Here is a 25,967-nt window from a genome sequence, read left to right on the forward strand (position 1 = left end):
CTGCTCCGAGTGCTTCCTGGAAGTTGGCCAATCAGAGGAAAGTGGGCTTTTAGGGAGGGGGGGGGGCTTAAAGAAACAGGAGCTAAAACTGCTTGTTTCAGACAGAGGATGAACTCTGGAGCTCAATAAAGGGCCATTACAAGTTCATTTAGGGATTTTTTTTTTTTAAATGTCAATCATGTGAAACTACATTGTTGGTGTCTCAGAATTTAGTATATATATATACATTTTATAGATGAGCACAATAGTCCTCCTTTCCAAGAAGTTAAATACATTTCTTTCTTCTTTTTTTTTTTTTTTTAAACATTCATGGCACCATTTTTGAAACATCTTTGCAAACTTTTGCACAGCACTCTACATTACAATGCCAGAATCAAAATTTTGGTTATAAAAAAAAAAAGTATAACTGCCTTTGTCCAAAAACAATACATTTTATTTTGAAATGAGGGGATATTCACAAGAAAAAAAAAGAAAAAAAAAAGCAATGTCAGGTTAACATCATGTACATTACTAAATACAAAAAATATATAATTGGGAAAAAATAAACCACATTTTCAAAATGCTTTAATTTCTGACACTAGTTAAAAAAAAATAAACAGCTGAGCTTACTCCTGGGACAATGGTTCAGCAAAGAAACCAATCCCGCTTTAGGAAAAGGCGACGCATAGCCTTTTCCTTCCTGGGTGTTCAGTGCACAGGGATATTCATACAGCAACCTTCGATTGGTAGTGCACAGGCAGAAAGGTTTGTCTGCAGTTAAAACAGCATTTAGTCAATCCAGTTAATATTGCAATTCAAGCCTGGGGAATGTCTATTTGTTCCTAAAGGCTGTGCTGTAACCTCCTCTGGACAGAAAGAACTACATGTTGCTACACGATCCAATGCCACATCCAACAACCCAACATATATTAAAAAAACAAACCAAAAAAAAAAAACACTGACACTGAGAGAATAAGAAATATGGGAGGTTGTAGAATAATTGGGTATTCCCATTGTTTTGTTTTCTCTTTGTCCTCATGAGAAAACAAAGGTGGCAATATTGTGATCACTCCAGTTTTCCATGATCACAAAAACAAAAATGATGTTTAGTTTTTCTGATCTTATCCCATGAACATCAAAGCACTCTGACAATCTCAGCATAGTAAGTTTAGTTTTCTCATGATCAATTTTGACATTAACCAATCTGTATTCTCATGACTATCAGAAAAGACATACAAGATGGACTAATCATTTATAATCCACACAAACAAGGCGATAATCCCCCGATATTCCTTCATGTTTAAGATCATTATTTTGATAACTGATGTCTTCAAGTCATATTACACCGGCTCTTCTTTTGGTCGTAGTTGCATCAGTTGATGATACAATGATAGCACTTTTAAATTCTTATAAGAAATATAACCAGTGTCACTTAACATTGCTGCTTGTTTGATTTTTTTTCTCTCTCCATGTCACAATCAGTGTCATTTTCTTATGATCATGAGAAAAAACAGCGGGTTATGTCACGTATCACAAAATTTGGTGACCCTGAGGTGACAAGATATTCCAGAAGAGAGTGCATGCAAGTTTATTTTATGATCAGGAGAAAACTAAAACAAAGGGAAAAAACAGGAGCACTAGACAGCAAAAAGACTGAACAATATTTTAATAATCAAGTGTGTTTATAAAATTTTAATCTGCACCTGGAACTGGATGTGCAGGGTACATGTGCCAGATTTCTTTACCCAAGGAAAAGCAGCCACTGATGGAAAAGTAGCAAACATGTTCAAAATTCTCTGTATCGGAGTGTTATGAAATCCTTTAAAAATGCATGACCCACTCTAAAACCAAATCACTCGTTCTATGGCCTACTAAACTACATTTTACTGAAATCTATTGGCTATCATTTTTAAACACTGCATTATGTTTTCGGCCCTTATTTAGTTAAAAAAAAAAAAAGGGCGGAAAATATAACCTTCTTGGCCTAGTTAAGACCCATGGGTTCTACAGCTGCATGTAAAGGAGTCCCTGTCTGAATATGAAAGCAAATGAGCAGTCCAAGACAAGTGCAAATCCTCCCTGAGACTGGTCCATGTACTTACACAGACATCTGATTCAGCATTATACAACCCAAGTACCCTACTTAGAAGACTAAAACAAGTCACACTGACCGGCCTAAAATTGCGTTTGGTGCCACTTCTGCAGCATCACTATTTTCAAACAACATTTAAGACAAAACACAAGGATTCATCATCATCATCATCATCATCATCACCACCATCATCATCATCATCACCATCAATCAGTCACAATAAGGTTCGCAGAGCAGCACGTAAACCAGACTGGTCAGAAAATAAGTGGATCAAAAAATGTTTTAAGAAGATCACACGGATATTATTGCTAAAATGATTATCACTTTGATTTATTTGAATGATGAACTGTCCCCCCACAGATACCTGACCAGATGCTGGTCTCCACCCACAGATCTGTAGAGCTGTGAGATACCACAGTAACTGGAGATGGGTGGGGGAAGAGCTGAGTGAAGTGAGTCAGCATGTGATGCTCCGACATGCTTCAGGGCATCAGTTCTCCGGTGGCTGACAGAGAGACTTAAGGTTGTCGTCATGTGTCTCTGACCTGTCCTCGGCTGTGCAGGCTCTGGAAGTGGGCCTCCTTCAGGATGCGGTTGATCTGCAGGTAGGACACCAGCTTTGTGGGGCCAGCCAGCTCTGAAGAGTTGCCGGAGCTAAGGGGGCTGCAAGGGCCCACAGCACATTGACTGCTACAGCTCCCAGCCGCATGTTCAGGACTGCTGATGCTGCTGTTGCTCTCACTGTTGGATGACTGAAACGCAGATGTCACATTAGGGGCAGTGCACGAGCTAGATGAGAACGTCACAATTCTGCAATAATACGAACAACATCATCATAAATTAAAGTGGCTTTCAATGTAAAGTTTCTTCTATGGAGATTTAAATCCTTAAAGTTGACACGTTAGAGGAAAATACATTTGCCAAAACTTGAACTCACAAAGGCCCCATTAGACATGCCTTTAAAAGATGAATTGGGGGGGGGGGCTTTTAAGCCTAACCTGTTGGGTATAGTTCAAATAAACTGAGGTGTTTGCTTATCTTGGTCTGTTTGTTTATAATGGTGTCAAAGCTGTCAAATTGCACCAAACAGAGTAGAGGGGTCTCGTGCTGTTTTGAATCAAACTCCGGTGCAATTTGTTTGTGGAGTGAAAACCAAGCAAACCGACCACAAGACTTTTCCAACTTTTAGTCTGGATTCAAAATCTGAACTGTTTTTAAGTCCATCTATTGATAGTGGATCCTTGCATGGAAGCAATCTCCAACGCATCCTTAATATAAGGTCAAGATTAGTTACTTGGATAATGTTGGCATTTTGTCTAATTCTTTACAGCTTTTCCCAGTCAGACAGTGAAAAGTGGTTAAAACAGACGTGGTAAGATTAGGTTGAAGACACCTTTTCTTTTTTTTATCCCACCTCTCCGTTTGCCTCCATTTATGACCGCAATCTAGTTGCAATCTTGACTAATGATACTCCCAACTGTCTTTCTCTTTGTGAGCTCACTGTGACCACTCATGTTAAAGGTGCTGCAGATATTGCCGTCAATCCCCAGATTCGATTGGTAGAAAACCACACAACAATAAATCATTTTCAATTTGTCTTTTCCCTTTTTGGTTTCAGCTCAAGCGAAGTGATCTACAGGTTCAATTCACCCTTCTCTCGACACGTCGTACCTCAGAGTCCCAGGCATCCCGGCCTGGCTCGGGAGACAGAGGGTGACCTCTGCTCTGCCGTTTGGCTTGCGGCACCAGGTGGCCAGTCTCCTCATCACCACCACCACCACTGCGCTGACGTTTCCTGTTAAGAGTAAAATACAAACATATGCCATTACTGGGCAGAAAGTCACAGCGGTCTCTCACCAATCTGTTTAAAAAAAAAAAAAAAAAAAAAAAAACAACATCCTGAGATCAGAGTACATCTAATACTAGAAGTGGGTTGGCACGGAAGCAAACGCGTGCTTTATCCATTCGTATTTGCCTTTAATATGTCAAGCCACTGCTCCACACCGACTGCAATACCGGCTGACACTTTCCAAAGCAGCTCGTTGCCTAAATGACCAAGAATAAAGCGAAGAGGACAGGGACGAGCAATTATTAAATCGCCAAACTGCATGCAGTTATAATACAAACCCGGATTCATTGGTGAGCATGATCAGCATACTTTAGTATCTACTGCAAGCTGTTAGTGAAGGCCACAAACACGTTCATCCAAAGCAATAATCGATCACACACTGCTGCAAAAAGTAGTGTAGGCCTCGCTCACCTGCTTTCAGTCAACATATGATGGCACTACAATCAATCTAGACGAGCTTCCTTTGTATTTGGTTCAGATCAAAGAGGACAGAAGGACCCGGCTGGTTATCGACCTGTAACTTTTGTTTCTTCCCCTGTTAGTCGATGGCCTTGTTACACCCTCAGTCAAGCTAACCGTGCCTGGCTAGCTAATTGTGCTGAATAACGATGAGGTACCGTTATCCATTTTTGGCAACGTTTAACTAAACAATCAGCTGTAGGACCGCGCCGCACGGACACTCTTGTGTAGCGTTACTTCGGCTGATAAACAGCAAAAAAAAAAAAACATCGACGTCGGTGTTGACGAGTTAGCTGGTTAACAGGTTATCGGTGGTTACGAGCTAACGCTAACTTCCCCGCGAGCTGACGCGTACCCGTCTTTTCCGATGCTCTTCATTAGCTGGCTACGGGCACAAAATGCAAAATTTAAAACAAAAAAATCCCGTCGTTTACGTCTTACGAGACCGGCAATGTCTGCACCACCACCGCCCATGTACAATTATGTGTGTTTTAGCTCAATCTAGCTAACGAGACAGCAGCCGGGTACAATCACAACCAACCGCGACGGTGTTGTGTTTACATGCCACTGCGGCTGCGCGTAGACCGGTAATGGTGCGTTTAAGTTCTAACGGGGAAAAAAAAAAAAATTAGATTTCGTGTTGGAGATACCAGTTTGCGTTTTCTTTGTTATCGCAGCACGATGGTTATTGAATTGAAGGTATCGTGGAAATAATGCTATTCTGGAAATAATGCTATCCTAAGTAATATACTATTTTATTTATTGTTATTTTGTGGGTTAAACATGTTTTATACAGGTAATTTGGGGACGGGGGGGTGGGGACGCAGAATTTACGATTTGCACTTAAAGGCAACATAACATACCAGTGGCGCATATTCTGCAGTGTTGCACGAGTTACCAAAATGAAGTTAAATATTAGACTGCAGAGTTAAACACCAAACGTTGACTAACATAATTATAAACAAATAGGCAATATTTAGTCTTAATCGGACACAGCAACCCCCGTAACATTATGACATAATATTAATTTCCCCCAAAGGATGTCGCTGTTTACAATAGAATACACATGCAGCAGACTGGGTGAGTGCAATCAAGGCTGAAAATGAAACAGATTCACACAGATACACAATAGCATGCAATTTATCTCTCAATAAAATCATTATGACTATGTACTGATTTTTTTTATTTTTTTATTTTTTATTTTTTACCAATTATTCCAGAATACGTGCAGTAGAAATTAAATTGTTTTGTGTATATGTTTAAATGCTGTAAACAAAACATCCAATATTGACAGTTTCACAACCCGGAAGGTTACACCCTGCCTGTCCAGCCAGCCAATAGTGGGAGAAAAAAAACAAAAAACCTCCGCCTCCGCCAATGACTCAAGCGAAGGATTGAGGTGAGATTAACAGGGATACTCAGCAGCAGCGGTCCTGTATGTATAAAGGGAAATAATCGCAATGGGCAGCACCGACTCAAAACTGAATTTCAGGAAGGCAGTGATCCAACTTACGACCAAAACACAGGTAAATGCGATTCCATACGACGGAATGAAGCAATTAACACAGAAAGCCAGAGCCAGCAATGAACGCACCGGGGAGCATCACCGAAGAGATGAGATAACGCATAATGTGCGAAAGAAAAAAAAAAACGGTCTCTCGTTGCATCCAACCTTTTTAATTCATTTTGCAAAATGTAAATGTTTAAAGTATAGACGGAGAAAGCCTGCACGCGCCGTAACAAATATGTCGTGTTTTCTCACGGATTGGATTAAATGATCATCGGTTGTACAATACGAACGACTATAGATTTTTGTATTTATTTATTTATTTATTTTAGCTGTATGCGTTTAGTTTTGACGACAATCAACGACTGCGTATAGCTAAAAAAAAATCAAAGCTGATGACGTAGGTCTGCAAATACACGTTTGCAGATGCGGCAGGTGGACCGCTTGGGTCAGTGTGCCAGATAATGCTTCCTCTGTTGTTGCTAGAGCAGCAGTTGTGTTTACATTGCCATTACGTAAGCAAAATAGGCTTTGGATGCTCTATGTAATACGAAACTCAGCAACCATGTATGTGCTAAAGTAAAAATTAAAAAAAAAAGACGGAATTAAATTGCAATGCAAAATTTATCAGGACTTTGCATTTAAATTTTGGCTTTAGCATAAAATACTTTATTTGGCACATATGGGAATCTTAATATAAACATTATGTTCTGCAGCCAGTGGAAGCCACAGACGATGGCTTCTGGGATCAGTTCTGGGCAGACACCACCACTACTGTCCAGGATGTTTTTGCACTGGTGCCAGCCGCAGAGATAAGAGCTGTCCGAGAGGAGTCCCCCTCAAATTTAGCAACCCTGTGTTACAAGGTACACACTGTCAATGCATCTATCTATTACAAACTTGTTTATGAGATGAGATCAAATGTGGACATGCTTACATTATATTGACATTATGGAATAGTGTCATGAAACACTGTAGGTTTTTGCACATCTGAGAGCCTTGCACACGCTCTCTGATGTGGGAATGAATGAGTCAACTCCCCTTCCTCTCCCTTTGCTTTCCGTCTCTCGCTCCCAGCTTCCGTTTGAAGCTGCCTATCAGAAACAAAACAGACATACCGGGGCTTACAGCATAATTAAATAAAGAGGAGGAGAAGAGAGCCCTTGAAGCTGAACTGATTCAAAGGGTTTGTTTCCTACTTTAGACGTGAGCTGCTGCAGGCTGATGAAATGTAGATAATGAATCATCAAGTAAATCTTAGTTAAAGGTCCAAAATAACAACAACTCTCATCTCATAGGCAAAACATGTTCTTTGTCACATGAAACAAACTGTATATACAGTAGTGTAATAAATGAAATGAAGCATATTCAGATTTAAATAAACAATTAGAAAATGCTAAAGTTTATAATTAAGACTGTAGGCACTGCACACGGTTTCATGTCCACTGGCTCACACAAAATAAACCACAGTGCTGCTGGTGGCTGCTTTTGTTCATATGTTGTACCTGTCCGGAAGCAAAATCATTATTATCCAGTTGATTCATAGTCAATTATGATGCTATATAGGTATGATAGGATGGATATTTTCATTGTAAACATTTCTCTTCATTAGCCTCGTCAACACATTTGGATATATAAAGAATTACATGTTGAAAAAAAACAGTGATCCTATATGTTTCTTCAGGAAAAGTACTCATGAAACTTGATGTTTGTTAAGGTATAGCACTGTGCATGTCTTTAACCAACTGAGAACTACTGCAAATGTTGTTGAAGGAAATATGATTTTTTTTTTTTAAATTGAGTTATAACATGATATGTAGCTTTGGTGTCTGAGGTAAAATGATCGGACAGTGTGCCGAGTTCAGTAGATGTTGATATGTTCCATACCAAACACACTCCAACCATGTTTGCTGATTCCTCAGGCCGTGGAGAAGCTGGTTCAGGGGGCAGAGTCTGGTTGTCCCACTGAGAGGGAGAAGCAGGTAATCCTGAACTGCACTCGCATCCTGACCCGCATCCTTCCTTACATCTTTGAGGACCAGGACTGGAGAGGATTCTTCTGGTCAACGGTGCCTGGTGCTGGGCGGGCTGGGGTAAGTCGACACGGACAAAGAAAGCGAAGTCACTAATTCAAAATATGCATGAACATAAGCTTCAAGACAGGTTGGGTTTTTTTTATCACTCTTCTCAGAAGTGTACTGATTCTAGTGACACAATAATGTTCAATGAAAGTATTGAGGTCATAAGCCTGGACATTTCCTGAGCGTGAATCCTTCACTCAGTTGATCATCTCAATGTCCTCATTCCAGGAAGTGTAGTTCCCTCTTTCAATGTAGAGCAATAAATATCATGCAGCAAGGTTATCTTACCTACTACTAATGTATTTGTTAAGGAGCATTAGCTCAACGCTAAAAGTTGACCTTATTCCTTTTGATGGATCGGAGAGAATTTTCAACATCTTGATGTCGCCTCACATGTGTCCGTCTTTTCCAGACAGATGAACTGGATGATGATGATGGAGCGCGACCACTGGCTGAGTCGCTGCTCCTGGCTATTGCTGACCTGCTTTTTTGCCCTGACTTCACTGTACATAGCCACAAGAGAGGCCCTGTGAGTACCCTGTGTCCTGACACCGCGCTTTGCAATGTCATTCATTTGACATCTCACCACCTCCCCGCAAAAATAATTAGCGCTGACACGTCACAACAATAGTGGGGCACAAACATGTCACATTTTACTTACTGGACGTATTTTTTCAGCTGCTGTTTCCTTCTTCCTGTTCTAAAGTTGCTCAACTGACCTGTCAAGTTTCTCTGATGAGACCGCATAGACAGCGATAAAGGAGGTTCATACACTGTCAGTCACACCAGGAAGATTTCCTCATACCCATGTGTGCAGAAGGAATGTTGCACGTCAGACTGCAACTTTGAGCTCACTGTGAATACTCTTTATTATTGGCTCATTTTACCATTTCCACCCTGAACTGTGAGACTATTCTCTTCAATAATATGACAGTGTTAGCTGTTTGTTGCTTAGAGCAAACTATGTGTAAGAGAGGTAAGTACCAAAATAAAACAGGAAATATAACCAGAAAATTGCGAGATGTCACACTATGTCTACTGAGATGATAAAGCATTTCTATTTGATACCAGATATCAGGGTTTATATTTGATTTCTTATCGAGAGCCAACATTGTTTGTCATGACAGCAATCTTTCCATAATATACACTTAATTTGCAGTTGCTCAATGCTAAAAGTACTTCACAAATGAAAGGCTAGAAATACTTGTAAATCATTATGACAACAATTTTATTCCATTAGTCATAATAATTAGTTAGACAAAGACCGACTTGTGCAATGTCACAGATCAACTAATCTGGCAAATGTTTGACTTAATAATACACATCAGTTGATGTTTGAAATTTTTGCGACTCTATTCAGGACTCAGTCGAGAGCATGCAGTCTATAGACAGCTGTGAATACATCTGGGAGTCTGGGGTGGGATTTGCACAATCGCCCCCTCTCAACTACATCCACGACCTGAATAGGTGAGGGAGTCGGCCAGCTTTCTGCCGCCATGCCTAGCAAAATTACTTTCTGGTTTCTGTGTGTGACTTTGAATTGTTTGTGCCCACCTCAACGTAATTTTTTTTTTTTTTTAATCTTCAGGACAGAGTTGTTGCGATTGTTACTAACCTGCTTCTCTGAGGCCATGTACCTCCCTCCATCACCGGACAACAACGTCCTCAACCCCTGGGTGACATTCTTCTGCTCCACAGAAAATAGGTAATGGTCAAATGTAGGCACATCCTTGCGTCTATGGACAAACATACACACGTATATGTGATTAAATGCATCCATCCAACTGGCATGTGATTGTTTACCAGACATTTTAAATGCCAAACGAAATAAAAGCTTGAATAGGTGACTTTGCATTTACATGAGGAGAAAAAAAATGCAAGTCATTGTTTGATTGAAAAAAAAAAAAGAAATTGGACTTTCAACCACATCTCATGAGCTTCCTAGCAAGTTATCATGGTGATGGCATGTTGCTGACATCTCGATGAAATTTCCAAAATAAAAGTTTGCCTGTACACCTTCGACTACTGTTTATAAAGTAAAAAAAAAAAAGTGGTCACTTAAGACTCTTTTCTTCCACATTATTTTATATTTATGTAACTATAATCCTCATTTCTCATGACCAGACAACACATTTGCCCTCAACTAAAACAGGACATCACATTATACATTTTAGTGTATCATCTTTTCCAAGCCTCTTTTTATGTAATACACTCTAACGACTTTTTGTGTAACACATGATTGACTAACATAGCCCTCGTGTCTTTGTTCATAGACATGCTCTGCCTCTGTTCACGTCTCTGCTGAATGTGGTGTGCGCTTACGATCCAGTGGGTTACGGCATCCCGTACAATCACCTGCTCTTCGCTGACTACAGGGAGCAGCTTGTGGAGCAGGCTGTACAGATCCTCATTGTGACGTTGGAACACGATGCAGGAGTTCACCACCCCATTGCCTCTCCATCCAACATGGAGGAACAAGAGGTACAACAAGGCCACGACAAAGACATTAATTTGATGACTATATATGACATGTTTTCAATGCCATTCAAAACAATCCGTTTATCTTTGTGCAGTCTGCAGGACCTGAAAACCTGTTTGTGAATTATTTGTCAAGGATTCACAGAGAAGAGGTGCAGTATGCTTAGTGTTGTTTCCTAAAAAAAAAGATTCCTTTAAAGATCATTCATCTAAAGCCAACATCATGCTCTCCCATTCGCAGGACTTTGACTTTGTCCTGAAGGGCCTCGCTCGTCTGCTGACCAACCCTTTGACCCAGACGTATCTGCCTAACTCCACCAAAAAGATCCAGTTCCACCAGGAGCTGCTGGTACTTTTCTGGAAGCTTTGCGACTTCAATAAGGTTTGAAAGACCTAAAATGAAGAGTTTGTTCAGTCAGTTGAGGCATTAAAGCAGTCTGTGCTTTCGTTATAAAACATAATCCACTTTGTGCTCCCATCACAGAAGTTCCTGTTTTTCGTCCTGAAGAGCAGTGACGTGCTGGACATCCTGGTTCCTATACTCTACTACCTGAACGATGCCAGGGCTGACCAGTGTGAGTCTCCTCTGCTTTTTCATTGCACCCAACGACCTCTACTAAAACATATACATTTATTAACTTCTGGTGTGATTTATCCTGGACTGCAGCACGCGTTGGTCTCATGCACATTGGTGTGTTCATTTTGCTGCTGCTGAGTGGAGAGAGAAACTTTGGCGTGCGCTTGAATAAACCCTATTCCATCCATGTGCCTATGGACATCCCAGTGTTCACAGGGACTCATGCTGATCTGCTTATAGTGGTGAGACAGGAATGCCAATATCCTTGATTGCTGTCTAATTAAAATAGGGTTAAGTCTCACAGCTGTCACACTTTTTTTTGTCTAGGTGTTTCACAAAATAATCACTACAGGCCACCAGCGTCTCCAGCCTCTCTTTGACTGCCTACTCACCATTGTTGTAAATGGTAAATTGCTTTGGCGCCATCTGTTGGGCAATACGCAGATTGTAATTGCAACATAAACGTTTAAATGATTTTTGCATGTCATAAGTAATAGTTGTCACATTTTATGTTTTAATCAAATAAAAAATAACTGTTTTATACTGGCTTAATGTTTGTTCTGCTTGTTGCTCAGTTTCCCCCTATTTAAAGAGCCTGTCCATGGTAGCAGCCAATAAACTGCTCCACCTGCTGGAGGCCTTTTCCACCAGCTGGTTCCTGTTCTCTGCAGCTCAGAACCATCACCTGGTTTTCTTTCTTCTCGAGGCTTTCAACAATATAATCCAGTACCAGTTTGATGGTAGGAGAAAGCTGTAGAATTTCAGGGCATGGATATGGATTTGAATCGATTTTGGTGCGGTTTAAGCTTTTCCTGACACATTTGTTCATATGGATTTGTCCCTCTTTCTCTCACCGCCAGGAAACTGCAACCTGGTGTACGCCATCATCCGCAAACGTAACGTGTTCCACCAGCTGGCCAACCAGCCCTCTGATCCCGCCTCCATCCAGAAGGCTTTGCAGAGGAAGAAGAAGTCGCCAGATGTCATTTCCCGCACAAGCTCCCAAGAGACCGTATCCATGGAGGGATCACACCCTGCAGTGCCGGCGGAGCCTGGTACACTGAAGACCAGTCTGGTCGCTATGCCAGGTAATGATTGTACTTTACATTTTCTAAATATAGTACTATCTATTCACTGCATGGTAGGTATTTCCACACGTTAGACATACATATTGCATATATGTATAGTACATTACGCACCTGAAGAGAGCTATGATTGTCTGTCTTACTGCATTTGTCTATAATTTAGTTTTTTGATCGGATTTGTTGACAATAAGAGAAATAGAAATTCACCAGACTTTAAGTGTTCATTAGTGTCCTGTTATTCTTGGCTTCCTGGAGGCATTGACAAACTGACTGAGAAGTCCCAGGTTTCAGAGGATGGCACCATGGTGTCAGTCCCGACGGCAGACTCTCAAAACACAGTCCACTCAGACCAAAGTGCAGCTGCTGGGACCAGCGACACCGAGTCAAACTCAGGCAGAGACAATGAGGTAAGTGATAAATGTCTTCACTGTTTGTATACGTTTGCTTAAATGGATATGCATATATTCAAATCAATTTCTTCACATTTTCAGGATGTTTTCTACACTGAAGCAGAAATGGAGAGAAGACGTTTGTCAACTGCGTCTGCAACGTCCTTCTGGGCTCCCACACCAGAATGGGTCAGTAAACTCTTTTGCCCTCAGCCTCTCCTTCAGTTTTGGATTGGTGTTGTATATTTAGCAGAATGAGCATTTAATTAATTTTTACTTTTTTTTCCCCCAGGTCCTCTCTTGGAAGTGTAAATTACCCCTGCAGACTATCATGCGCCTCCTACAGGTGCTAGTTCCCCAGGTGGAGAAGATCTGTATTGACAAGTATGTAAACACGTCTCTTCCTTTTTGGTCAGCGTGCAAAAGTCACATAACAGCTTTTCTGAAATTATGACCAAAAATATTTTTAAAGTGGGCTCTGTGTTTCCCTGCAGGGGTCTGACAGATGAATCAGAGATCCTGAAGTTTCTTCAGCATGGCACATTAGTGGGCCTGCTACCAGTTCCTCACCCCATCCTCATCAGAAAGTACCAGGCTAATGCAGGCACTGCCATGTGGTTTCGCACCTACATGTGGGGTGTTGTTTATTTGCGGTGAGTCAGGCATAATAGCTGAGCTTTATGGAGACTGAAATCTTTTCACGTCAACTAAAACTGATGTATTATTTTTGTTTTTCTAGCAATGTGGACCCTCCTATCTGGTATGACACTGATGTCCGCCTTTTTGAGATCCAGAGGATGTAGATAGAAGGCTTTGTGACTGAAAGTCAGCTCCAGGGTTCCTCTTCCCTTCAGTATCTGCTGGTTTCCTGGTAAACCTCACCGTGTTCCTCGTTATCATACTGCTTGCCCCCTACACCACTCACTTGGGTAGGAGAGTCGTTCGGACAAGTGAGGTGGAGATGTCTCGGAATAAACTGGAAGATGTTTTAATCATTCATATTGTCTATAAACGACTGTGTTTGTACATGTCTTCAGACCTTAAGACCACAGAATGTCTGTCACAGCACTGAGATGACTTAAGGCATAGAAGTGAAGGCGGAAATATTTGTTGTAAAGGAGATGGGGATTTTTTTGCAACAAAGGCTTTTAACATATCTTGAATGGCACAGTATCAGTGTTTCATGTTATTTGTCGTACTTGCCATGCTTTAAGGATCTTGCACCTTTTTGAGTCGTCTGTTATGGTTGTAGTTTACGTGATGATGTTTAGAGACAATAATACAGATTCTACATTTATATGTATATGACCAGGGTTAATTTTTGATCTGGCTGGCCTTGCTTTAAATGCATAATGCTGAAAATTGTATTTTCCTTAAATTGTCCTGAAAATATATATTAATATGCATCTGATCTGTGAACTCTTGTGTTGGTCACATTAATGAACAATGTGCTTTAACAGAAAAACCTCAGATTCAAGGTGTGTGAATGGTTCATAAAGAGTAACAGTGGTTCCTCACGAACTCTAAAAAGTAATAGTTCTTTTATTAATGTGGACCATCAGATCTCTTTATTTTGTTCCTTCACAGTATATATGTTTAACATGCTGTCTGAGAACGTAGCACCTTCACACATTAACCAGGAGATGGCACCATGCTCCTCTTCAGCACTTGTCCGGTTTTCTAACTCCCTGCTTCCCTTTGTGACCACAAACCTCTGACTATCACATTACTCAAGTGACCAAGAATTTCAATAACCAATGAAGTTTTATGACTATATGTGTAAATGGCCTGCAGAACATCATCAAACCCACAACCCTCTTATGTACATAAATATGTCCAGAAAACAACCAATGACAATGTATAGTGAAATGTGTTAGAAAAAATTATATATATTAATACGTTCAACATAAATTTTATAATACATAAAATAGGTGATTATAAAATAACTTTATGTTAAAAAATAATTCAATCTAAGAAATTAAGTATACCTCAAAGAGACTGGCAACGGAGTGCATACGATAGAAGATTCCAAAAGGAAGTCCAATGTTCACAATTGCTGTCCACATTGTGTATTTGTAGAAGTACAACTCAACAGGATGGTCAAACTGGGGACGAGCCCCGAATGCTGGCATGATCCACAGCTGTCAACAGAGAAGGAAGGAGGAATAAGTAGGACATATTTTCACAGGAAACATCACTGTTCTGTTAAAATTATAGTTGATTTAAGAAAAACAAGTAACAAAACTTACAATTATGTTTGCAAGCATTAAAAAGGCACAGACTTCCTTCAGGACTCTCCTCTTCCAACTTTGTTTATCAGCACCTGAAGTCAGGAAGTAGCTGGACTTCTTGCACTCCACTTCAATGCTCATCTCTGCATGTTCTTGGAGGGCGTGGGCATTTGTGTGCAGAGCCGCTTCCTGCATCACAATAAATGGCTCCCGATGGAGGCCTTCGATGATAAAATAATTCTGCAAGCCAAGCTGGAGCACCAGCAGCACAGCCCAGCTCAAGTTGAGGGCATTCAGGTAGCCTCTGGCTCCTGTCGCCACCATGGCCACAATAGTGAAATAGCTGATAATGATCTGCCCCATCGAGGCTCCCACCAGCAGCCCCACATCCAGGCTACGGGTGGGGTTCTTCTCTGATACATGTTCCCTGTGGTCCAGCCTGTAAACAATGCAGCCAATCATAGTGGAGAGGAACATAAGGCTGACTATCACTATGTTCATGATAAAATGAATCAGCAGAGCCTGATTTCTCTTGTCCTCCTCCTCCTCTTCTTCTTCTTCTTCTTTCAGTACGTCCACCTCGTACATTATAAATGTTACAAGTCCGGCCACCACTAGGAATATTCCCATCACAGGTCCTAAACACACGCCCTTCAGACAGAACTTAACTTTGTGACGGCTGTGATGCTCCACAATTCGACCCACATTTTTCCACATGATGTAGGCCATAGCAGAGGCAAAGAGGCTGTATTCTATGTTGAAGGGGTACAGGTAGTAGAAAGCCTCTCTGAAGGTGTCACACGCCGAGTGACTGCATTTACACTTCTTGTCACCATAGCTGGCTGAAATGAGAGGAGTAGCTTTGAGTGACTTTTACTCTTAAACGGAGACGTCCTAATCTGATTAAAATTGTCAACCCATGCCTTGATACCTCTGTGCAGCTTGTGAGAGACATTGATGTGCAGATCAGGAATCTCAGTTTGGTGAACTGATTCTTCAGTCACTGCTGCCATCCATACCACCAGGTTAGTTGAAAGCGTAAGAGTAAGCCCACACCTGGAAGAGTGAAAACACGAGTCTGATTACAGATGCTGAAGTGAGTGAAGAACTGACAGTCGTGAGAAAAGAAAACAGTTTACCGTGTAACATTTGTATGTAGCTGCACACAATCCTTCGCATGAGTCCACAGGAAGAAGCTCTAACGGACAACTTTTGTTAAGTTTTGCCAATGCAGTCAAAGTGCAAGTACGACTATGATTCTGCAATGCATAAGCACCAACCTGGACAAACAGGAATACAGCTTGCACCACAGGGAAGGCTACTTTAACAGCAGAATCACAGTGAAGGTAGCTCACATAGTAGGCAATCTTAAAGACGTCCATGAGGAGACTAAGCAATCCAAACAGCACAAGTCCAGCTGCAATACAAACAAGCGAGTGCTTAAGATTTGAAATCACGCTCATTTAAAACAGTGAGAGTTTGTGTAGAGTTCTCACCTTTGAGCCATACAGGCCCGGCATAGCTATCTTTGAACAAGATCGCTTGATTCTTTCGAGAGGTTAAGGCCGTGTAGAACAGCATCCACAGCATAGTGAGCAGGAGGAGGATGATGAGGAAGATCTGCCGGTGCACAGCAGTGATGGCCACGCTGTTGAACGCACTGCCGCTGACCAGAGCACAGCCTAGGATCAGAATGTTGATGCAGATTATGCCAGACAGGAGCCATCCACCACCATGGTGGGCCCTCGACATCACTGCCTCCACATGCTGGGCGTGCACTCTCACGGCCCCCACACTGGGAGGATTGGAAGGACTGGGCAGTGGCTGGATGTTTTCCATCTGTGCCGCTGTTTCAATGTTAGATGGATGGGCCTCGACAACATCATTTGGTGTTTTTCTACAAAAGAAACAACAACAGTCATTCCGATGATTCACCCTCAGTAAAACAGCAGTAACGCAACACATTGAGAAATACACTATAAACCTATGAGGGCTCCTACACGGGATGTTAATAGGTCTCAGGAAGTACGTAGCTACTAACCAGGATTAAAAGCCAGAGGCAGAAATGTGAGCACACCTGTGTGTATTTGCTGCATGTGTACAAGCACTGTCGATGGACAACCGTGTCAAGTTTTATTTTCAGAGGTGCGTTTACATATAGGTAGGCATGCGAGACTAACATCCATTTCCCTTGATCTGAATACCTCACACAGTTTAACTGTTGCACAGTGTGTACTGCGCACGTATGCGTCATCTTGCAGTAGAAATTAAATTGTGGCATAATAATAGGAAGCCCTAAACCTTACATTTTGCAGCACCCTCCACTGGCAAGTCGAGCAACCACATAGCACCAGCAAAAGAAAATCTAATTTTGGTCAACAGGCATAGTAGCACTGCAAAGAGCTGAACTGCTTCTCTGCAAACTTACCTGGAGACAAGTCTGTTGCAGGTCTGTGACATCTGTTGAGCTACAGTTTTCATGATGTTTCCATGATTAGATCAATCTTAGGACATGAGGGACTGTGTATACTACATTCAAGTTCAAATTCATCCATGAAGATTACACTAGTGGGAGTAAGGAAGTAACTGTGAACCGTGTTCTCTGTAGGAACTCAGCACCAGGTGCAGTAAATGGAGAGAAACAGGTGCAAGTAGTTTGAGCTGATTAGGTATTTCTGTTCACCCCCCCTCCCCCTCACACACACACACACACACACACACACACACACACACACACACACAGTGGCCTTCCAACACGTTTTTAGCGGGTAGTTCTGATCACCCATTCCATCTCAATTTCTGTTAAGCCACATATTTTATCGATATTCCATGTGAGCCACTGTGTGTCTGTTTGTCATGCAGAATTATGGTACACTGTGAAAATCTCAACATAGAAAGGTTGAAAAAAGGCTAAGGTCAAAGTAACTAAGGGTTTGGAGGACTTTATTTAACATTTGCCCGTATCAAAAGTCAATTAATATTTACCGTATTAGTTTAAATGCTTTCAGTACCTCACAATTATGTGTCTTAGGTTAGTTATATGTTAGTTAAAAGAAGAGATATGAGAGGTCTGTCTGAATAATGTCAGACCTATTTAATATTCATAGAAATGTATTCATAAGATATTGTGATGAAAGATCAGCTAAAAAGGGGGAAACATAAAAGGATAAATCCATACTTAATAGGAGTAAGGGCTTTTTGGATTCAGGGCAAAAACTTGTGTGTTAATGCAGGTCTGTAAATGTGAATCTTTAACAGGTCACCTGTTTTAACTGGCTGATGTGGCTTAGAGATCATGAACTGCACTCGTGTTAGTCACAAGATTGGAAACAAAGGTCACATCATGTACTCTCTGCCTGTCACAAACATTCAAGATGCTGAAAACACCTGACGTGCTGCTGCTCCTCTTTCTGGTCGGGGCAGCGGACGCCCTGTACAAACAGTGGATCGCTGACACCAACTATGAGAATAAGACCAACTGGGACAAAGGAGCTGTTCCATGCGGCAGTGACACGGTTCAGTTTCCAGCTCAAAGAAAAGTGTCTGTGTTCGTGGAGACCACACATGCTGTGCGAGAGATGAGGTTGCCAGCTGATGGAGAGTTCATCCTGAACTCAGGGGCTGGGTTTTATGTTGTCAACGGACAAGAACCGGGCTGTGGAGCAGGTGTCACAACTCAGTTCAAAGATTCAGAGTCTCTTCAGTGGTTTAATCCAGCTCTGTGGAAAGCGGCTGCAACTCCGAGTGACCTGCAGAATGGAAACTTCCTGTTCTCAGTCCATGAGGAGAGTGTCCCCTGCCTGTATGATGATGTTGTTTTCAAAGCACTCTCCTCCTTCAGAGTGGACACCAGCTCCAGTCAGTCCATCATCCCTGTCAAATCTGTGTCTGTGCTGGGGAAGGTGTTCGACAGCAGATCTGAGTTCTTCCAATATTTCAGCTCACGATCGGGCCGACTGCAGTTTCACGGATCCTCTGTTGTCACCGTTGGAAACCCAGGCTGCGGGGATCCTTCTGGCTGTGACTGTGGGAATTCTGTAAACCATCAGCGGATCTGTAGCACAATAACATGCACCTCTCTGAGCTGTAAGAAGCCTCTCGTCCCTGTGCAACACTGCTGTGAGGTGTGTGGAGCCATCGTCACTATCCATTACGCTGCACGTTTCAATCTGCAGACTTATAGGGAACGAATCCGTCACCTTTTTCTCATCCTGCCACAGTACAAATCCATTCAGCTGGGCATGTCTAAAGTCATGAAGTCCCAGAAGTTGATGGGGGTCATCCCTTTTGGTGCGTCACCTGAGATCCAGGTAGTTATTCTGGACGGAGAGAATGGAACACAGTCAGAAGCTCTGGCTTGGGACATACTGAAAGATGTTCGCTCTCATGGCTCTAACCTGGGAATTGTGGAGGCTGAATTTCAAGCATCCTCTGGGAGCAGCAGTGATCAGTCTGGAGGCAATGCAGGGATGGTGGTTGGAGTTGTGTTTGGGGTTTTACTTGTGATTTCACTCATTATTATCATAGTAGTCCTCATTCAAAGAGGAGTTATTCAAATGCCATCAATGCCCTCTCTGAGCAGCCTGAGGAATAACATTAATGTTGGAGAAGTCGGTGGGCCTCTTGACCACGGGTATGATAATCCCATATTTGACAAGCCCAACATGATGCCTGACATTCCCACTCTATATGGGCCTGAAGTGAATAATTCAATCTCCATGACTCAGACAGGTGTGCACTTTGTAAATCCAGTTTATGATGAGAACGAAACGGATTTTACTGCCTGAAGCTCAACTTCCACATGCGTTAACAATTTAAAGTACTTTTGCATTGACATGGTGATTTTACAATCTACGAATAATATATACACTTATAGCTTTACAACATTTGAGCAGTTTAGATAAGCTCCTGAACTGCTGACAGACAGTAAAGCTTTTAATGACCAAATAAAGTTGTGAAAAAAAATAAAGGAATTATTGGCCGGCAATTGTGTGTTTTTTCCTCTCATTTATATCACATTCAAGAGCTTTAAAGTTGCAACTTAGCTGCAGTAAATTTCGAACACCTACTGCACAGGTTGTTTTTAAAGAAAATTCATGTTGCACAGTTACCACTAGATGGTAGCAAATTTAACCTTCGATGACATGTATGTGAAAAGTCCTCCTTATATACTATATCTTTATGTGCTCTGTTATGTAACAATACTGCATTTTTTTTTTTTTACTAGCTCACAGTGAACGCAGCTGCTAATGTGTTTTCAAAGACATCATTTTGCATCAACCAGAAAGACTACATTGTCTTTCTTTGATAGCCACACTGTAACATATAGGGGCTCTGTGAAATCAGCCGTGTACATGTGGAGCAGCTTCATAGAGCCAGTTACATCATAGAAAGACACGGAGCCTTGGTGAAAGTCGACATAAAGACCGATCCTGGTGATATTAGTGACTTCCAAAACCGTCTCCTCACCACCATGCCAGGCAGAGAAACCTTGGCTGTTCCTTCCTACGCACCAAGAAAAGTCATTCCCAGTGATGCAGCTGGTGCTTTGCTCCCCCTTACGATCAATACTCTTGTAGGTGACACCTATATGTGCGCCTTTCCCACTCAGCTCGGCCTCGATGTAGTGTCTCCCCAAGTAGAGGCTCTCTGAAGTCAAGGCCTGGCGCCAGTATTCAAAGCGAACAGGTTGGTCGGGGTAGCTGTGCTGCCAGGGGCTGGTGTTGGTCAGCTTTCTATTTTCCTCCATTATACGTAGGAAATGATGGATGCTGTCTGGGTCAAAGGTCAAACTGCTTGAGTCTAAAAAAAAAAAAAAAAAAAAAAAGGGGACAAACAATTTGTGTTTAATTCATAAGCCAAATGAACAGATGTCATTTGACAAACAGAAAACACACAACATAATGTACTGAAAAGTGTATTTACATTTCAAAAAGTCCTCTCGGGTCTCAGGGTCAGGCAGAGATGAAGGCTGAGAGTCTGGCATCAGGGATTTAGTACCTGCTTCATCATTTGACAGAGAGGTTATTCATTCATGAAGGTATACTGATTATTTAAATATAACAGGGGGTATAAACAAAGATCTGACCAAAGATGATTAAATACAGAGATTGAAGTCATGCAGTTCTATGAGGCTGTATTATTATATGGCTATCCATCTAGTTGTTAAGATATTTTGGTCTTGATTAACTGACTGCCAAACTGCCATCCCACTGATACAGGCTGATCACATGACTAAAAAGAGCACAGCAAGAAACATGTCTGAGGCAGTTTCCTCTAAAGATCGAGTACAATAAAGTACACTCACCAGTTTTGCAAATCATTGTTAGTTTTTCCCTGTAGGAGGAGAAAATCAGGTCACACAGGTCCTGTGTAGCATCAGTCACCACTTGGACATAAGAAGTTAGATGTTCCATGCGGTTGATGCACACACTGGGCACACAAACATCTGCCACGCCTTTCTTCCACTCAGAATACTCCTGCAACAAGCCGGAACAAACATTTGTCAGGTAACATGATGTCAAATGATGCTGTTATAAAACATGCAACTTATTCTCTCTGGTCCAGAACTTTTCTCTGCTAGGGATGACTGCTCTGTGTACACTGTCAACACACCAGCATCCAAAATAACTACCAACCATCCTGAGTTAATCCCATAAACACACCCACTGGAACATGCAAATTCTTTACTTTACATTAACCTCTATTATCTATTTTATATATTGTGTACCTGCAGGAAGTCAACATCAAACTTGCTCCTGGACAGTTTGTTCATTTGAGCCAATGTTTTCATCAGTTCTGCTCTCCTCTGCTCTAGATGTGTTTGAATGCCCTCTGCCTGTCTGAGGGCCTGTTTCTGCTCTTCCTCCAGCTCCTCCATCACTCCTCTTCTGGCCTCCTCCACAGCTGCGTGCAGCTGGGTGAACTGCTGTTCAACGGTAACACAAACCTCCTGCACAGAAGACTGAAGGGACAGAGAGAAAAGACCCCAAAAAAGTATTAAAATAGCATATTTAAACAAAGATGGGTTATGGCGTATTATTTGCCTACATGAGATTACCTTGATTAAGTCATTGTTGCTCTGTAGTTTTCCAATCGCTTTCTCAGCAGCTGAGGCACTCTGACTGACCTCTTCCTGTTTTTTCTGCATTTCAGTCTACAAACAACATAAACGACAATCATCAAAAATAAGACTGCAACACACGCATCATTTTTTCAAATAAAAACCAATGCAAGACCATTACTGATTTATTTGTAATGACTTTTACCTCTTTTTCCAGTGCAAAGAAAATTAAAACTCTTCCTTGTCAGGACTTAAGCCAAATTGAAATGCATTTTACAATATTTAATAAATGAATTGTACTGTGTGTTGTGAGACCTCAAACTGCATGCGGGCCTCCTCCAAAGATGCTGTCGTGTGCCCTTCGTGCTCCTGACTCTCACAATCCAGACACACACAGCAGCTGTCCATCAGGCAGAAGCGTTTTAGAGGAAGCTGATGAACCTCACAAGTCTGACAGTCGATGTCATGGAGGGGATCCACCAAACGATGGTTTTGAAATTTTGTGTTTTCCAGATGGGGTCTGAGATGGCCCTCGCAGTAGGAAACCCGGCAGGTCAGGCAGGATTTCAGTGCTCTGCTGGGGCTGTCCATACATGAATCACACAACACATCTTGGGGCAGCAGCGTGTCAGACGTCTGACTTGTAGGATCCCCCAGTTCCTCCGTTATGTCGACACTGTGTTGATTCTCTGTCAAAGTCTCCTCACTGTTGCTGCTGAGAGTCGCCATGGTTCCGTGTTCCTCTCAACCTGAAGCTGTTGAGCTTCGTTTTAGACCGTCAAAAAGGACTGATCTGCACTTAGAGTTGTGTTTTCCTGCTTTTTCAAAGATCCAAAGACATTCAGGGTGCATAAGGAAAGAATTGAGAACCACGCCCAAGGTATTTGTGCTTGGCCAGCCAAAGCGGTCTCATTTTTCAACCCTCCCTTGCTTAGCTCTTGTCTTTGTCCTAAATCCAGCCTGACTAAATTTAGGACAGAGCAGATTACAAATTGAGGGAGGAAATGATTGTATTACGAGCCTACCAGGGAGGGCAATGAACATCCTCCCTAACCCTTTACTACTTATTCTACATCTGACAAAGTTCTATTTTAAGGTTTATTTTTGGAATAAAACTATGACAGGAAAATAACTACATCAGGGTCTGTCCCAAGATAAAGTAGTCTATGGATCGGTGTTATTTATGGATCATATTCTCGCTGTTATCCTTTTAAAAAAAAAAGTTTTTCTTTTACTGGGACCTTTGGTGCTAAAAGTAACCATGTGGGAGAATTTCCTCTTCCTTTTGATAACAGTGTTATGTCAGAGGCATGCAGTGTCCAGACAACACCCCTTATCTACAGTACAACTTCCTGATTTCATGTCAGGCAGTACAGAAGAAACAGTGTAGTTTGTGTGGGAGCAGCAAGTGAGGATCATCACTATGGCTGAAGATGCCAAAACAAGTATTTTCCACTGTGCTCTGTGTGCGTCTCTCTCACACACAGACACACACACACACACACTGATATCTGGGCAGAGACTTAAAATGCTGTTAGTGTAAACAGGTAATGACCCCGACACGATGCTCATTGACCTGTAAAAACTCTACAGTATGATTACATACAAACAGTGCATATTTAGAACTCAGCATATTTATACGTTGATAAATATGATGAGGATATATTTACTGAATGCAAGTGGCTTTAGAAATAACGAGGCAATCCATCTAAATGTTAAACTACCAATGAAACTCTGAACAAATTCTACAAGTATTTAAAAGTTCCAGAAATGTTCACATTTTATTTAATACATCGTTGTTTAATTACATTTTTTATCACCACATTTTAGTCGGAATATTGCTTCAATGATTTCTGAACTGTCTTTGCTTTACAATCTTTTTGTGTATGTAAGTCTGGTGGAAATGAGGAAATCACCCTTTAATCTAATTTAGTTTTTTGTAGAGAAATAGTAGGGTACAGCTAAAAAAAAAAAAAATATCAATATGAGTAACATCAGAACCAGCAATAAAGAAAAACAAATGTGTACGATTGGTTTAATTCTAGTATGACTTATCTTAATAATATCGATGATACCACTGCCCACAGCCCCCACCCACCCTTAAATTCCCAGAAATGTGAGAAGTGCCCCATAATGGTAGCTTGTGGCGTGACTTTTCCACTATTGGTACCAGCTTTGTTGTACTCAACTCTACTTTTGGTACCAGGTGTTTTTGATGGATTTTTACTGCACATACGACCCCCCTCCTCCCATTAATTGAGTTGTCCAGTGAATAAAAATTAAAAAAAAAAAAAATGCAGTTATTGTGATGATTCTCTGACAAATCAATGGTCTGCAGTGTTTTTGTAATCGGTTGAAAACGCTGTAGCAAAGTTTTTTTTTTTATTATTTTTTTTTTATTATGAAACAGTGGTATCTTATTTTTTTTGGAGATACCACTGAAGAAACTACGCTAACCGAGTGTACTTGAACGCATCGTGAACTTTCCCCTTCAAGCGGAATGTAACCCGAATCAAGAAAATGGCGCTGGCTTGATGAAGACGTTACCTCATCGCTCCACAGGTACTGTAAAAATATGTTTACGACTCTTTAAGGTCACTGTCACACTAAGGTGAATATTTCAGGGACAACTTCGCCGTGTTTCGAGATGACTGTGATAGATATGTGACGTCGGGAGTGCAGTTAAACCGAGTGTTTTAGCCGAGAGTAACGGCCGCGTTAAGATGCCAGTTAGCCGTTACATGTAGTAAAGCGGGGTTGCCGCCACCAACCGCCATGTTGTGCTTTTTTTTTTTTTTTTTTGCCAACTGAGTACGAAGTTGTTGTGATCTCCGGTATTTTTTTTTTTTTTTGATGGTCATACATTTTATTTGAGTAGCAGGAAGAATATTATTTATCTTTCTAATGACTGATATTTTATTTACGCTTTTCTGTATTTTCCTATTGTTTTGAATACTAATGTACGAGTGTAGTGTAGGAACATATTTTGATATAGAGTCAATAAAATGGCGCTGGCTTGATGAAGACGTCACCTCATCGCATGTTTCTTCATTGATCCGCATGTTACCGGTCCAGGTACCCCCTTAGGTCTCTCCGTCAGAGTAGTCAAGACTCCCGCTCCCGTCTTGTTTGTGTGATTGGTTCTTTGATTTGGTGAGCAGTGAGCAGCTGAGGACTTTTTTATTTATTTATTTTTTTACTATTATCTGAGGCGATCTTGTACGCCTCCTGCATGCGAGTAGCCCATTTCTGTGCGTGCTCTTTTGTCTGGACTGTGGCTCTTGCTCAGGTTTCAGGTCAAAGAGCAAATCGGGGGGGTGGGTGCTCTTCCATCCAGGAGAAAGAGCCTGTTCCCTCATGTCTTGTGCAGTTGTGAACTTACGTGGAGTTAAGGTGGTTCTTCCGTTCAGCCCCTTTTTCTCCTCTTGCAGAGTCCGCAGCATCTGTAGAAGCGTCCTGTTCGTTCGTTCCCGTGCGGGTGGTAGCGGGGCAGTTCGAGAGTGAGCGATTCCTGCCAACTGTTGGGAGAGTCTTTGGAAAAAGGTTGTTCCCGAATTCCCGCCCCTAGGTCGTGATGTAACTTTCCGGGGTACCCAAAGCGTGGAATAAAGTCACGAAAGATTTTCTCAGCAGCCGTTCGACCTGACTTATTCTTGGTCGGGTAGGCCTCTGCAAAGCGATCTACTGGGACTAAGATGTACTCGTAGCCTCCTTTACTTGGCGCAAGATGGAGATAGTCAACAGAGATTAGCTCAAAGGGGGCACTGGTTTGTTATTGAGCCCATCGGCGCTCTCTCTGGGACGTTTGGCCGCTTCTGTTTAACACACCGACACTGGCGAATGACATGGTCTTCAATTTCACGCTGCATAAAAGGCCAGTAAAATCTTCCTCGAGCCAAGTGAATGACCTCGTCTGCGCCGACGTGCCCCATATCGTCACGCAGTCGACTTGTCAAGTGTGAGTCTGTTCCATTCATGAACTAGTCTGCGTTGTCTCTCGTCCCGTTTGTCTCTTGTCTTTACCGTTTGGATTCCATCCTCCTCTTTTTAGGTCTATCACCTCACAGATGGGAGCATCGTCCTCCTGAGCAGCTCGAACACTTTCTGTAGTGATAACCGGACTTCCCTCGGGAACCGTTTCATCGGCACCAGAATGTAGCTGCAACGCAGCCACCCG

General features: G+C 41.8%; 5 protein-coding genes across 7 annotated transcripts; 2 read left to right on the top strand and 3 right to left on the bottom strand.

The window, feature by feature from the left end:
- Positions 1-411: 411 nt before the first annotated feature.
- LOC138623382 (protein VCF1) lies at positions 412-4,929 on the bottom strand. 2 transcript variants are annotated; one of them, XM_069702872.1, is made up of 3 exons: positions 4,735-4,929; positions 3,743-3,866; positions 412-2,823 (listed from the first exon to the last, which is right to left on the bottom strand). In XM_069702872.1, exons 1-3 carry the CDS (start codon positions 4,851-4,853, stop codon positions 2,602-2,604), a joined length of 465 nt encoding a protein of 154 aa, XP_069558973.1. In that variant the 5' UTR covers positions 4,854-4,929; the 3' UTR covers positions 412-2,601. The 2 variants fall into 2 exon arrangements, with proteins under 2 accessions (XP_069558973.1, XP_069558975.1); XM_069702874.1 differs by having other exon boundaries at positions 4,332-4,929.
- An 825-nt stretch (positions 4,930-5,754) lies between these two features.
- Positions 5,755-13,907, top strand: hid1a (HID1 domain containing a). Its single transcript, XM_069702875.1, has 19 exons — positions 5,755-5,905; positions 6,603-6,752; positions 7,809-7,979; positions 8,380-8,496; positions 9,328-9,434; positions 9,556-9,672; positions 10,241-10,448; positions 10,541-10,597; positions 10,687-10,827; positions 10,930-11,020; positions 11,113-11,264; positions 11,350-11,428; positions 11,598-11,762; positions 11,883-12,110; positions 12,363-12,514; positions 12,599-12,685; positions 12,789-12,880; positions 12,991-13,149; positions 13,236-13,907. The coding sequence occupies exons 1-19, from the start codon at positions 5,840-5,842 to the stop codon at positions 13,297-13,299; spliced, it is 2,403 nt and encodes an 800-aa protein (XP_069558976.1). The 5' UTR covers positions 5,755-5,839; the 3' UTR covers positions 13,300-13,907.
- Positions 13,908-14,466: 559 nt separating this feature from the next.
- On the bottom strand, positions 14,467-16,566 carry LOC138623290 (proton channel OTOP2-like). Its single transcript, XM_069702723.1, has 6 exons — positions 16,224-16,566; positions 16,008-16,144; positions 15,867-15,925; positions 15,681-15,783; positions 14,746-15,597; positions 14,467-14,637 (listed from the first exon to the last, which is right to left on the bottom strand). The coding sequence occupies exons 1-6, from the start codon at positions 16,564-16,566 to the stop codon at positions 14,467-14,469; spliced, it is 1,665 nt and encodes a 554-aa protein (XP_069558824.1).
- Positions 16,567-17,653: 1,087 nt separating this feature from the next.
- On the bottom strand, positions 17,654-22,748 carry LOC138623384 (tripartite motif-containing protein 16-like). Of its 2 annotated transcripts, none has more exons than XM_069702877.1 (6): positions 22,106-22,748; positions 21,788-21,883; positions 21,458-21,691; positions 21,035-21,206; positions 20,653-20,727; positions 17,654-20,529 (listed from the first exon to the last, which is right to left on the bottom strand). In XM_069702877.1, the coding sequence occupies exons 1-6, from the start codon at positions 22,517-22,519 to the stop codon at positions 19,994-19,996; spliced, it is 1,527 nt and encodes a 508-aa protein (XP_069558978.1). In that variant the 5' UTR covers positions 22,520-22,748; the 3' UTR covers positions 17,654-19,993. The 2 variants fall into 2 exon arrangements, with proteins under 2 accessions (XP_069558978.1, XP_069558977.1); XM_069702876.1 differs by having other exon boundaries at positions 20,653-20,730.
- On the top strand, positions 18,102-19,514 carry amn (amnion associated transmembrane protein). The gene has a single exon (XM_069702879.1). It carries the CDS (start codon positions 18,102-18,104, stop codon positions 19,512-19,514), a length of 1,413 nt encoding a protein of 470 aa, XP_069558980.1.
- Positions 22,749-25,967: the final 3,219 nt, after the last annotated feature.

This window comes from Brachyistius frenatus, unplaced genomic scaffold (assembly GCF_029030835.1).
Source record: "Brachyistius frenatus isolate BFR_SWC_R1_liver_20210118 unplaced genomic scaffold, ASM2903083v1 Contig_43, whole genome shotgun sequence".
Lineage (NCBI taxonomy): Eukaryota > Metazoa > Chordata > Actinopteri > Embiotocidae > Brachyistius > Brachyistius frenatus.

What these genes read in the sequence shown, in the direction of transcription:
- LOC138623384 (XM_069702876.1), bottom strand. Translation starts at nt 22,519, where the DNA reads ATGGCGACTCTCAGCAGCAACAGTGAGGAGACTTTGACAGAGAATCAA. An exon ending in TTGATGTTGACTTCCTGCAG is followed by an intron (nt 21,207 to 21,457) that starts GTACACAATATA and finishes GGCTTGTTGCAG; the next exon opens with GAGTATTCTGAGTGGAAGAA. An exon ending in CCGAGAGGACTTTTTGAAAT is followed by an intron (nt 20,530 to 20,652) that starts GTAAATACACTT and finishes TTTTTTTTTTAG; the next exon opens with ACTCAAGCAGTTTGACCTTT.
- LOC138623290 (XM_069702723.1), bottom strand. Translation starts at nt 16,566, where the DNA reads ATGGAAAACATCCAGCCACTGCCCAGTCCTTCCAATCCTCCCAGTGTG. An exon ending in CGGGCCTGTATGGCTCAAAG is followed by an intron (nt 16,145 to 16,223) that starts GTGAGAACTCTA and finishes TTTGTATTGCAG; the next exon opens with CTGGACTTGTGCTGTTTGGA. An exon ending in CTGTATTCCTGTTTGTCCAG is followed by an intron (nt 15,926 to 16,007) that starts GTTGGTGCTTAT and finishes GTTGTCCGTTAG; the next exon opens with AGCTTCTTCCTGTGGACTCA.
- hid1a (XM_069702875.1), top strand. Translation starts at nt 5,840, where the DNA reads ATGGGCAGCACCGACTCAAAACTGAATTTCAGGAAGGCAGTGATCCAA. An exon ending in CTGGTGCTGGGCGGGCTGGG is followed by an intron (nt 7,980 to 8,379) that starts GTAAGTCGACAC and finishes CGTCTTTTCCAG; the next exon opens with ACAGATGAACTGGATGATGA. An exon ending in AGCTTTGCGACTTCAATAAG is followed by an intron (nt 10,828 to 10,929) that starts GTTTGAAAGACC and finishes CTCCCATCACAG; the next exon opens with AAGTTCCTGTTTTTCGTCCT.
- amn (XM_069702879.1), top strand. Translation starts at nt 18,102, where the DNA reads ATGCTGAAAACACCTGACGTGCTGCTGCTCCTCTTTCTGGTCGGGGCA.
- LOC138623382 (XM_069702872.1), bottom strand. Translation starts at nt 4,853, where the DNA reads ATGGGCGGTGGTGGTGCAGACATTGCCGGTCTCGTAAGACGTAAACGA. An exon ending in AAGAGCATCGGAAAAGACGG is followed by an intron (nt 3,867 to 4,734) that starts GTACGCGTCAGC and finishes TACTCTTAACAG; the next exon opens with GAAACGTCAGCGCAGTGGTG. An exon ending in GGGATGCCTGGGACTCTGAG is followed by an intron (nt 2,824 to 3,742) that starts GTACGACGTGTC and finishes TCTGCGTTTCAG; the next exon opens with TCATCCAACAGTGAGAGCAA.